General features: G+C 38.8%; 1 protein-coding gene across 8 annotated transcripts in view; it reads left to right on the top strand.

Annotated features, from left to right (window-relative positions):
• Positions 1-13,791, top strand: part of kcnab1a (potassium voltage-gated channel subfamily A regulatory beta subunit 1a) — a 125,666-nt gene that overhangs the window by 79,781 nt on the left and 32,094 nt on the right. For all 8 annotated transcript variants that reach the window (XM_042413734.1, XM_042413736.1, XM_042413737.1 and 5 more), the window contains one exon: positions 7,502-7,545. In XM_042413734.1, the coding sequence (XP_042269668.1) occupies positions 7,502-7,545 (44 nt within the window). The remainder of the gene's footprint in view (positions 1-7,501; positions 7,546-13,791) is intronic.

Raw genomic sequence — 13,791 nt, forward strand, 5'->3', positions numbered from 1 at the left:
AGAGCTTTATTTGATCTGTGGCTCCCCGGTGAAGTTTATCAGTGCCTCGCATGCTTTCTGTTTTTCTCTCTGTGGCGCTGTTTATTTTTCCTCTCAGCCTTTCCCTTCATTTTATTATTCACACATTTCTGTCTGTCCGACAGAATAATATGCACAACTTACATGACTTGACAGTTTTGACTTTTCATCAGAGATTACAGAATTTTCACTTTTCTGAACTTACTTTGATTGATATGAAAAACATGTCTTATAGTTGATATCTCAGCTGATCTGTTTCGGCTTTTTAAATTTTTTAATTATCACAAGTATCTCCCTCTCTTAATTACTCAGTCAATTAAATATGGAGAGATAATTAGTCCACACAACATGATGATTATCTGCAGATGGCTCTCTTTTCCTCTCAAGTGAAGTCATTAACAGCGCAGAGGAATCTGTGGTTGTACATGTTTAGGCTAAAACACAAGAAAAGCAAAAACAGTATTTTTTTTTTTTTATGCCTTAATTACTTCTCCTCTTCAGATTCTATCAGGTGCTTTGACAGACCTTCAGAGTTGAATATGTGATCGATAGCAATGTATGTGTGCGGCAGAAGTTAGATTTAGAGTTTTCATGTTTAAAAGATGATGAAATGCATGTGGGAGGTAAAAAGAGAGAGAGGATGAGAGGGATGCCGGAAGAGAAACACATGTTTAATGCTTACTGAAATGTGCTTTTGAATGATTCACAAAACAACGTGTTTCCAATTTTTATAGGTCAAACTTTACAGTCAATATAGTTTGAAGGTTTCCAGCTGATTATCTACACTGACTATATCCTTCCAATAAACAATTATACACATTTGATCATTAGATTGAATTAAATTAAGCTCAGAGGACAGAAACAGTCACATGCTGGAGCCAGAAGTACATGCTGACAAACAGACTGATATGACGACAAGCAGAGATGGATCAGTTTACAACATCAGATGATGCATTTGATGGGCAGCGAGTACAAGAAGAAAACAACAAACTGAGAGGTGGAAAAAAAGGATAAGTTGAGATGATGGGGAGAGACTGATGAAAGAGAAGACAAGGACAGAGAGACACTCATAGAGACAGAGAGAGTCAGGTAGAAATACAACAATACAGAGTGTAACATAAACAGTGGAAATCACAACTGTGTGAGGGCGACTCTGGAGGAAACGTGACGCATGGTAAGTGCTGTTGTCTCCATGAAAGCAGGTCGCCTTGCCAGAATTTGGGTGATTACTGTAACACTGTAACCTACTTTATCTGGAGCTCAGGTGGCCTTAGGCATGCACCTCTGCCTCCTCTCTGTCCCCCCCCCCTCCTTTCTCTCTCTCTCTCTCTCACACACACACAGTTTTTACACCCGATGGAGAAGTGTGTCAGGCAGCCTTGTGTGCCTCATAACTGTTTTTCTACATCCTAAACAACAAGCAATTCAATTTTCATTCTCAAATTAGTCACAAAAGTGAATCCGATCCCTCTGGACGGCATCTGCAAAGGGGAAAAAAACATAAAAATGAGCACATAAATCAAGAAGGGTTTCCCAACATGCAAGGTCTTAAAACCCGAAAAAACAAAAGTTGCATTTTTAATTATAACCAAGAGGGCAAGATGGGACATTCTCAATCTCACTGTGTTTTCAGCGTCACATACACACAGCGACTCTCATCCAACCGTCTCACCCTTGTGAAACATGTGCAGAACATTAAAGTGAATCTGTTCAGTTTACAGCAAGTCATAAACATAAATGACCTGTCACTGTCTTGTTAAGTGGCTTAATCGACGAACATTTTAGTCATTATTTACAAGACAAGATTAATACACCAGCATACAGGCAATTCGTCACCTCAACTACTAACAGTAAAGCCTTTTTGCCACATTTACAGCATCGAGTCGATGCTTCTTGGCCAATTACGCCCAACTGTCTAGTAAAAACTAATCTTATTTAAATGCACACTCTAGTCAGCCTGTTTTTTTTTCTCTCTGAATACTGTGCAGCTCCCTCCTCTACTGTGGCGGAGGAGGTAATGGACGAATCAGTGATAGATATGTGGTGGTGACTGTTGACATGCAGGAGAGAGAGACACACACACACACACAGAGTTTTGGCATGTGAGGAGAGAGGATAATATTGCCATAGTGCCGGGGGTATTAGAGAAAGTCATTACTGTCCATCATCAGGCAAATGAAGACATGTTTAAGTGGAGATGAATAGCCTCCCCTGATGGGGAAGGCTTGTTATGGTAGATCTGTTTGGAAAAGCGGCTGGGGGGGGGTTCATATTTCAATAAATATTTGATGGGTGAGGACAGCTGTACTAGTGTGTGTGTGTGTGTGTGTGTGTGTGTGTGTGTGTGTGTGTGTGTGTGTGTGTGTGTGTGTGTGTGTTTAGTCGTGGGGGTTTGGTTATTTATGTGTGTGGCTATAAGCATTTGCATAAGAGCCATTTGAAAGGGGTTTTAAATGAGGGAGAAGATCACTTTCTCACTCCATCTCCCAAGTGGGGAAATCTTATTTTCTTCTTCTCTGCATCGTTCTCTCCGTCTCCTCTATTATCCTCTTCACCGCCGTTCCTCCATCCATCCTTTCTCACAATCTATCTTTCTGAACGCTGAATGAAAGGATGCACTGTGTAGCCTCAGCAGTATCCGGGCCAACCAAGCTTATCTGAGAAATTTGTTCCTTTATTACTTTAATCAACATGGGAGAAAAAAAACCTAACATTGAGCAAAATAGAAAGTATATCCAACTATAAATGCAAAGAATGTGTGATAGCTATACTCTATATTATAACAAATTAAGCAGTGGATTCATGTGAGTTTGCACTTACTCTGACAAGTTCAACTTTTTTGAATCTGGTTTGTTTTCAGAGGAGGAACCAGTCCTGTGAATTCTTATGGTTTGAATAATTATTGTGCGGAAGAGTTTTTTTAGGCCACAATAATCCATCTCTGGCACAGCTTTGGCAATGAAAACTGCTCCATCACGAACATAACCTGCCATTTGCAACAAAATGCAGTCTAAAAGGACTGTTGTCATATTACTATTTTTTTTTTTTTTGCTTTGTTCCTGTGATTTGTCTCTGCTGTGCTCGGGCTGCAGCCAAGCTTTCCTCTTTAGACCTGAAATAGAGTGCACCTGTGTCGCCATCTTTCATGGTTGTGGCCGGGAAACAAATATGCAAATATTTGGAGAAAAACAAAATCCCCTGGACAGGTTTCCTGCATCACAGCTGAACACAGAGTATCAACCACACTCACATTCACACGTGTAAATAGTTACAATCCTCCACTCATTTCCATATAGGGCCTAGACTGTGGGAGGTAATCTGAACACCAAGTTCCAGACAGAAACACTGTAACACACTGCAGAAATCAAACATGACGTCAACACTATTAATGCATGTATATTGCTGTTTCTTGCAGAGCAAAAGTAACTCTACTTTGAGATCAAGAGCACCTAGACCTTTGTGGATACTTTATAGGTTACAGAGGATCTAATACATCATGCAAAATTGATTTTCTTAGGGAGGCTTGATTTTTTTTATGCCCAATTAAACATTCTGATACTGAAGGATACAGAGGTCACATGTCAGCAATGAATAACATGAGTGCTTTGACAGGTGAGAAAACTCGAAAGATTGCTGACAGCTGTGAATAATGTGCTGTTCAATCAATATGCAGGGCTGAGCGTGTAAATATGAGGCTTTTAATGAAGCCAGGAATGAATTTTTAATACAAAGTCGCCTTCTGAAATTGCATGTTTTCTGTCATATCTGTTCTGTAAATCACATGTCCTATGTTCTCCTGTGGTTTCCTTGGACACTTGAATGTAACTTCATTAATGTCTTCGGTTCTACCTGAGCTTTTCCTGCTATGACAAGTCAAAATGTCTGCTGTGAAAAAGGTCTATAAGACACCATAAAATGTTTTCTTCTTCCATTTTTCTTCCTGACTACAAATAAGCATGACTAAATGTGATTTCAGTTCAGCTTCATCTTTATAATTGAGTATTGAAGGGTTTTTATACACATACAGTACAACATGTACAAACATCATCTTTAGTTTCCAGCATTTCAAATGTCCTGGATCTAATTTACATGCATCCAGCTTTACCTGTTTTATGAGTTTTGCAGAACTCACTGGGACATAATTACATTTGTAGTCACCTGCTTTACATCGTTTTTTCAAGGTGTTCACAGCGTGGGTGTGATGACCCCTGTCATTTTGTGGTTGCTATGTGAGTTATCTGTCCGTCTGCTCTCTGCAGGTGCTCATTAGCTAACCTGGAACACCTGAGGGTTTATTTAAGTCTGCATCACAGCTCTTGCTCTTGCTGACTTTCCGCTGCTACTGTGCTCTTTAGTTTATGCATATGCCTTGCACCTTACAACACACACACACACATCTTTCACCCATGCACATCACATCCACACTTTAATTATTTAAGTTACCTTTTAATTGGCTTTCATTTGGTTAATTGGTTTAATAAACTTTTCTTTTGTTAAACTTCAACATAGAGTGTCTCCCTTTTGTCATGGCCCCTTGAGTCAAGTCATGACTAATGGGGGCTCGTCCATTTAGGTTGTTTTGTTAGAAAGTTTGTTTGTGCCTCAGGTAGCAGTGGGTGCATGATGTTGTTTGCACGCGCTGATTAGCTGATTTGGTCCAGCTGTATGCTGGATTTGGGCTGTGTGTTTGTGGCCAGGGTTTTTTTGGCCTTTGGTTTTGCTCTGGTTTCTGATTGTTGGAAGATTCATGGTCTTTTTGCAGGAAGTATTTGGTTCTGAACCAATGTTTGATTGTTGTGTGCCATTCGGAAGGTAGATGTCACTGTTTTGATACGTTATTGGGCAGAGATTTATCCGTTAGATGGTAGGGCTTTCCTCTGTGGATTGTGTCTGTTTGTTTTTGTTCTTGTAGTGTGGTGGGAAAGTGGCTTAAACAGTTGTCTTGAGGGCACATCTGCAGCTTTAGGTGGGTTGCCATTAGATGGTTGCTCTACTAGGCTGTCAGGCTGTAGTCATTTCCTGTATATAATAATAATAATAATAATAATAATAATAATAATAATAATAATAATAATAATAATAATAATTAGTAGTAGTAGTACAGTCAATGCCATGCGTAAGTACCCACCACAAGTACCACACGAAGACTAGGGTTGAGCTTTAGCTAGATTTTGTCAGGTAGTTAGGTAGACATTCTCATCATTGCCCTAGTGTCTTGTCTGGCAGTGAGCACATTTGTTTCTGTATCAGTATCGGTAACTATGGTCTCCTTGTCAGTTTTTTGAAACATCCATGTGGCATTTGTGAATACTATAATAATGATCAGTTAGTGGAGATAGCTGACCACTACGGTATTATTGTGGCAGAGGGAAAATCGTAAAGATGAGATTAGAAAAGTAGTTTTGTTGTCTTTGTTTGAATGAGGTGTGTTACATAAAAGTGAGCTTTGTGCGATTATTTAAGTCTGGGCTGCAGCACAGCTCTCACTGACTCTCCACCACTCTGCTGCTGCGGCTGCTACTGCAGCTCTCTGCTCCTCCTCCCTTAGTTATGCTGTTAGTTTATTCTTATGCTATGCCTTGCACCTTACAACACCCACACACATCTTCCACTGGTGCACATCACACTACTGACTTTGCTTGACATCCACACTCCATACCTTAATTACTGAAGTTGCCTCTTAACATTTGTTTAATTGGTTTAATGAACTTTTTGTTAAAGTTCAACATGAGTGTCTCCCTTTTTGTTGTGGCACTGGAGCCAGGTCATGACAGGTTTCTCTCTAACACTCTCCACTTGCTAAAGTGTGATAAAGATAACAAATAAATAAAAAATGATGATGTGGATTTTAATTCAAGATCAATCCTCAGGTATCTTTAATGAGGTTACCGTGCAAGTAGAAAAGTGCCGACCTATAATTTTGCAACTCCTCCCACAGGAAAACTGTGCCGCCTGTGCTGCCTACAAGCTGATGAACTGGAGCAATGGTTTTAGCTTTGCACCCACTTTAAACTTGGAAATATCTTCAATAAGTGTGTGTGTGTCCGATAGCATCAGTCCGGTGGGCGCTTTCACAAGAAGCTGACATGACAGGACAATAACTGTTCGTCAGGCTTGATTGGACATGGCAGGGATCTGCCAATCCACCCACAGTACTGGAGCAGACAGGAAAGCACAGTTATACAACCACTGCTTTATAACTGTAGTCTGAGAGTTAAACTATAAGTAGTGAAAAATAATAAATTCCCTTCAATCAATATTTTTATATTAACAATGGATCAAATGACTGTGTATAATGCAGAAGTTGTTGCTTGTAGTGACAAACTACAGAGAATTATCACCTGACTCTCATTTTGATCACTGAAGATAAATTGAAGGAATTTGGATGTGTGGGGTTCGTTGATTCACTCACTCCAGTTTTCTTCAGCTAATAACCAAAAAAACTTAGGAAATTATTTTTATTTTTAGAACTAACAGAAAGACATACCTACAAACAGCTGTCAGTAGAGAATACGTTGAAGTTTTCCAGTAATGTAAATATCCAGGGACGGTAATTGATGTAAAACTGTCGTGTCATGTCAACTGACTCAAGCACAGGTTGTCATTTACAGGAGAGGATTACTATTATTATATGTAAGCTTGGACAGTTTAGAATGGAAAGACAGATAGTGGTCCTCTGCTGTCGTACATTTATGATTTGTTGCTTTGTACTTTTTATTATCTGTAGTTAACAAGAACATACTCAATGAGACTGTTAATAAATCTAGTAAAATTATAAGATAAAAACAGCACAGTATGACACGGCTATGAAAATGGGTTGTTACCAGTAGGATTAAGGTACATGATCACCTTTTTTGGACTGTTATAATCCAAATTATTATTTATTAATTCCAGAGATTCATTTTTCTCTCCATCATTCTGTCATCGATAGCCGGTGTTTTCCTCCTCCTTGCTGACTGGAATGTAAAAATAAAGACGCAGTTAACCATTTTATTCAAATTTGTTGGTCCCTCACACACACAAGCACACAGGTCTATTTAGACATGGTAGGAGGTTGACAGGGTCACAACACCTACCTGGGGCTCTGGGAAAGTGAAATTCAATTTCCTGTCGGGGAGAAATCAGGCAGACAGAAGCGCTGTCAGGTTGTCATGTGATTATCTGAAGCAAAGCCACATCCAGCCTCTTGTAAAAAATAAAAATAAAATTTAAAAAAAAGCCTGCTTGCTTGGTTTTCACTTGGACTGTCCTGGATGTCATGCTGTATACATTTTCATCTATTGTAGCAGGAAATATCTATGAAAATGCAGATTCTATCTGATTAAGGGAAAGAAGCTTGATGGTGGATTCTTGATCCTCTAATGTTCCCTAATGTCAAGTTTTTTTATGCTGGTGTTGTGAGAATATATCATCCTTTCAGTTGGTTAAATAATTGTGTGTGAACATGTACAACAGATCTAAGTCCTCTTTTCTGTTTCTACAGGAACCTTGGAAAGTCGGGACTCAGAGTATCTTGCTTAGGACTGGGTGAGTAGACTGCACTGTACCTTTCTCATCAGGCCTCAACACATTAAACTGAATAAAAGATGCTGTGAGAGGACAAGAAATCATGCAGCATATATTGTTTGATTTTGGCTGTTATAACTGAGCTTTGCATCAAGTTAATGACACAATTAAGTGCATAAGACACTTATTTAGACTTGAAAAAAGTAAAGTGAATGTAAACAATGAAAAAAATTGTGCTGGGATTTGAAGTGTTGAGTTCAGCTTTTTTCTTATTAAACCAAGAAATCTACTGTGGTATTATCATTCCCCATACATCCTAGTTCAAATATATAAAAACAAACACAAACAAACATACCAGCGTACTCTCTGATGCCTGAAATAATACGAGTGACTGTAGTCTAATCAGTTGGGATCCTGCCAGCAGAGCTGTTTGCATTGCAGATGTCTGTGTGTGTGTGTGTGTGTGTGTGTGTGTGTGTGTGTGTGTGTGTGTGTGTGTGTGTGTGTGTGTGTGTGTTTTATCATATCAATGTGGGTTGCAGGTAAAAGTTCTCCACTTCTCATATAAGAGAGTCAAACCCTCCTAGGTCTCAGCCTCAGTATTAAGCATGAGAGTGGGAAGAAGACAACACACACACACACACACACACACAGAGGCATACCTATTTCTGCCAACATTAAGAGCTCTCAAACAACAACAGTGGATTGTGAGTGCGTGTGTGTGTGCGTGTGTGTGTGTGTGTGTGTGTGTGTGAGTGTGTGTGTGGTCCAGGTATTCCTCACGTTGTGGGGAAGTAAATCTGTTTACACAGTCATGTTGTGGGGACTCGCCTCCCTTATGGGGACAAAAAGCAAGTCCCCTTAACATAAAATCATTAACTTTAGAGTGAAGACTTGGTTTAAAGTTAACATTAGTTTAGGGTTATGTTAAGGTTAGGATAAGTCTTCAGGAAATGAATGTAAGTCAATGCAGTGTCCTCTGAAGTGATGGAAACACGACTCTGTGTGTGTGTGTGTGTGTGTGTGTGTGTGTGTGTGTGTGTGTGTGTGTGTGTGTGTGTTTTATATCATATCAATGTGGGTTGCAGGTAAAAGTTCTCCACTTCTCATATAAGAGAGTCAAACCTGTCCAGGTCTCAGCCTCAGAATTCAGCATGTGGGAGTGGGAAGAAGACAACACACACACACACACACACACAGAGGCATACCTATTTCTGCCAACAAGAGCTCTCAAACAACAACAGTGGATTGTGACTGTGTGTGTGTGTGTGTGTGTTTACTTGTTCCTGTTCTCTTGTATTGTCCACAAAAAATATTAGCCCAATGTTCCCCTCTCCTGGGAAGTGCATACACACACACACACACACACACACACACACACACACACACACACACACACACAAATGCAATAAAAGCCAGGAGGATATATGCTACTATACTGTACACACATCCCCAACTGACACCATCTAAGAATAACACATCACTGCAGGCCTGCAGCATATGATATTAAAAAAGTTTTGCTTGTAATTAAAAGTATAAGTTTTACCATAAACTCACTTTAAAGTTTCTGCACACTACCAGATGATTTTAAATAGAACAACTTGAGGAATATTACCAACCAAAACACCTTTATTTAAATACGGTCAGACCACTGAACCCACTGTAGGGAAATATAATGACCCCCATACTTTGTTTTGTGACTTGAGTAAGGCACAGTTTTTCATTGATTAGACAGCTTTTGATTGGCTGACCATCTCCTCACAATCATCTTGTTTACAGAGAAAGACAAAAGGTCAAATAAAATAATGAAATCTCTTTTAAAACTGGTGAAATAATATCTAGACTGAGTGATCAAATTTTACTGAACAGTAATGATTCACTGAATGATTTAGTATTGAATAATGTAGGAACTCACTGTGTTATGAGATAAACTTTCCAACATGAAAGAAATCTAACTTTTTAAAATCACAACATGTTTTATTTCAAACAATATTAAACAGCAATATATTTCATATTTTGATTTTCCACATTTTTTTAATCAAAACATCAATGATTCTTTTCTGTCTGAGTTGAATAAAGCACTGCAATCAGCTGTCAGCCAAAATACTTATTTACATCCAGCAGCTCCTTCTTTTTTTAATCAGTGACCCACTTGGGAAGCCTTTTCCACTGTTTCTTGTGGATTCCTGTTTAATTTATACATAACATCTGAGTCCAGTTATTGAAGTTTCAAAGAGAATATAAACCATCACCCATTCATTTCCACTGAAATTTTAATATGTATTAGTTTTTCCTTCCCAAGTTCTCCTGGAAACCCCACTGATCATGCAAATACCGCTCCAGTTATAGTAAGTAGACTCTAATGCCACTTATAAATAAGTTGTGTATCTTCTTGAGAGTCCACTCCACACCCTTAAAACTTCACCGAGTTGTTAGAAAATGAAATTAGAATTTCGAAGCAAAACATTGTTAAAATCAGAGCATCGGATGATAAACGTTGAGGAAATCCTCCCATTCACAGTCACAGTTTGACCCAAACAGATACACTTTCACACACATTTACACAGAATTGTGTTCACTTTGATAAGATTTGCTCATTTGCATAAACCCAAAGTATGAAAGTCACGATTTTCATCACAGCACTGTTACTGTTAGTAATATGTCAGAACCAGACCTGCAGGATCCTGAGGATTTATCCTCGCTCAGATAAGGCTCTTGAGGTCGCAGATCAGCCACCATCCAGTAAATCGGATCAAAACGTCTGGTGCACATGGGACAGGAGCTTTGGCAGCTTAGATAGGCTGACCTCGACCAGGATGTTGTGTGCACAAACAGAAGACGCTTCAGTCGGTTGAGTTAGAGGATGTTAGAAGGTTAACACGAATGCTCTCTGGTCAGGAACAAGAAGGGGCTTTTTAGATGGGGAAAATAATATAATAGTGATAATAATAATAAATACAATAGATGATCATGTTTTCTGTACTTGCTTTGTCCTAGTTTAACCTTATGTTAATTATATGTCAACACTCCGGGGCTCTTACTGTAACTCTCTGTTCTGCTGACTCATCTTCCTGATATTCACCGAGGGACTCTTGCTGCTCTGCTATGGAGGCGTCCCTCTTGCATGGATTTATCCTGATTTAGTACTATCACATATATTTCACCACATTTGGCAGAAGACACCTACTATTTTTAACTACATGCGTCATTTGTGATGCTTGACCTTAAATGTCACTGAATAGCAGCACAGTGGGCAGATTTCTATTTTTATTTCGACTTTAATACGATCTGAGAGTGACTGCAAATCACATGCTTCAAATTACCTTTATGTGAGAACTGGTACAAAAAGCAAACAGAGGGTATTTCCCTGCATTGCAACACTGACTTTCATTCATGCGGATAAATTAAGATTTTGAGTTTGTTTCATTATTTCCATAAGTTACACAACAAAATCCTGTTCTTATTTCAGTTTGTTTCATTGTGCACGTTACATAATAATAATAAACTTTATTTGTTTTACTTTTAAAGTTCTTTTAAAACAGAAGTGCTTCACAAAAAAAAAAAAAGAGTTGTTCTCATGTTGGTCTGGTTTCATTACAACTTTGATATCTGATCTTTCTGCACTAAAAACAGTGACGGAGATTACATCCAACGAGCCTTTGCGGTGCCATGCAGGACTTTTGTTTTCCGAGCGGTTCCCAGGCCAGCTCCGAGCGCCGCTACCCCAGGTGGTTCACGGTAGACTGAGAGGTCTGACTCAAACTGGCTGAGCTGAACGGTGCAGAAAAGGTCAGCCTAATGCCAGCTGCCTGCCACATGCTGCGCCCAGGGTGGACATGATGCTGGCAGGGTAGAGGAGGAAAAGAGAGGGCAAAGAGCGGGCTGCTAAACGGTGTTTCACACTTTCACTTGAAGGAACAGAGCCAAGATAGAGGAGGATGCGGTGTGTTTACAGTACGTATGTGTGGTCGGTTAATTAAATGAAAACTCCTCCAATTGAGCAGTTATTTTACGGCTGTTTGTCATAACAGCATTCATCAGACCAAACACAAACTCATATACCTTAATGAAAGCGCAGCAGACAGGAACATTAATAAAACACACATTCAATCATGTTTAAATGTGATGCAGTCGTTTGTTTCCATTTGCTGTTGATTGTGTGAAACACAGCCAGGAGGAGATGGAACTGTCGCAGGACCCGCACTTTAAAAAGCCAATCTGCTACTGCATGATGATGACGCCCCGAGAGAAACACCGTCTCACCAGCCTCGTTTACATAATGGTTTAATCGGTTGAGGGCCTCTTTTTCACTGAATGACATCATTTCTTGTTGTTCAGAATTTTCACAGCTTTTTCCCGCACTTAGTAAGTTCAGTCTCTACATCAGAACATTAAAACACATTAAGACACTTTAGCTTTTAGTTATAAAGAGTCTTGAATAGATGTGTTATTTCAAGCGAGTTTGTCTTTTAATATGCTCCTTGCTCTATGATTCAGGACCAAATGCTATTTTAAGAACTTTGAATCTGGTAAACTGACTGGAAACCAGAACATGTTGAAACATCCAAAAATGTTAAGCAACTATAGAGTAACAGATTGACCTTGACAGTGAATGTATGTTACTAGGATCACTAAGAAATGACACAAACTGAGCTTTAGAGGAGCTGATAGGCTGATTTTGTTACCTTCAGACAGCTAAAAGTTTTTCCCTTTTGTTTTGTTTTTTTTATTTGCTAAGCTAAGCTAACTGTGCTTTTAGCATACAAAAATGAGAGTGGTATTAATCTCCACATAAAACTCTCAGCAAGATAGTGAATAAGCATATTTCCCAAAATGTTGAATTATTAATTTAAATTCATGTATGTAAAGCACTGTGTGCATCTCATCTGAAATACTCCATTTGCTGATGCAGTTGCTCAGATCAGTTTACAATTTTTTTTTTATTTTTTAACTTTGTCAGTAGACAGTTTTACACCTCAGTATAAGTCAGGTACCAGCTGACTAACCATTTACAGAATAGGCTCTAGCTGTTACTTTCAGTCCATTGATAACCTTTTGCCATTGTTTTTAAATGTAAATTATTACATTATTTAATTAATCTTCACTCTTTTTAAAGAGAGAAGTGAAATCAAATAGCCATCATGTTTAATTTATTAATAATTCATATACACATAATAAATATATGTAGCTGAGGAATTAATAACATATTAATTTAGGGAATCTTTTTAAAATAAAAACATTTTCTTACCAATACTGATTCTTTGGGTTCGTTTGCTGTGTATGAATGTCGGAGGGAATCTGTACAGTCAGATGAATTAGTATTCCACACATACAGTCATTACAGGGACGGAGCGCAGGATAGAGGGAGGGGTGATGAGAGGAGAACAGGAAAAACGAAGAGGAAAGATGCGTCTTGCATTTCTCTCCTTGTCCTGCCAACTTTTATTCTCTCCGTCTTTCTCTCTATGAACCCTTCTTTTTCTCTCCTACTGTCTTTTTCTCTTCCCTTTGTATTTAAACTTAACTCTTTCTGTGTCTCAGGAAGGGGCAATGCAGAGATGGAAGGAGGAAAGACGATTTCTTCCACCTCTCACCTTTCCTCACCTCCTCAAACCCCCCTTCTTTTTTAACTTTCTATGTCCCTGTGGGAATTATTCTTCTGGGGCTCAGCTGCTGGTATGAGCAGCTTATTTTTTTGGTTAAAAGAGGTCGGATAGAGGTTAGCTCTGTGCTGAGGCAAGATCAAGAGGGCTGGCACACACACAAACACACACACACGCAACACAGTTTGTCTTACAGGTTCAACAGACAGTAGAAAAGCATAAGGAAAAAGGAGGTATGCATACCCAATTCAGCCAAATATACACAAATCAAAAAGCTTTACAATGACTATACGCTGCCTTTTTGTGTGAGTGAGTACAGCTGCATTAACTAACAGTAGTCGTCCTCCTTTCTCTGGCAGCGCTACAGATCAGGAAACCTTTCACACTGTCATTGTGAAACTCACTTTATAGACATACTTGTTAAAATTCAATCTGATGTTTATTAGCATAACTTGACATAATTTGAGTCAACTCAATATCAGTCATTTCTATTTCACTAACAATAAAAAAGCTTATTCCACATTCCAGCAGAACATAATTTAATATCAATTCAATTTACATGCATCTGAAAAAGTCACATAGTGTGTAACAGCCTTCTCTGTCTAAAGTGTAAAAACCTCTCACCGGTTAATTGAAACTGAATTGATTTTAAAAAAGTGATTAT

This window comes from Thunnus maccoyii, chromosome 6, assembly GCF_910596095.1.
Source record: "Thunnus maccoyii chromosome 6, fThuMac1.1, whole genome shotgun sequence".
NCBI classification, from domain to species: Eukaryota; Metazoa; Chordata; class Actinopteri; order Scombriformes; family Scombridae; genus Thunnus; species Thunnus maccoyii.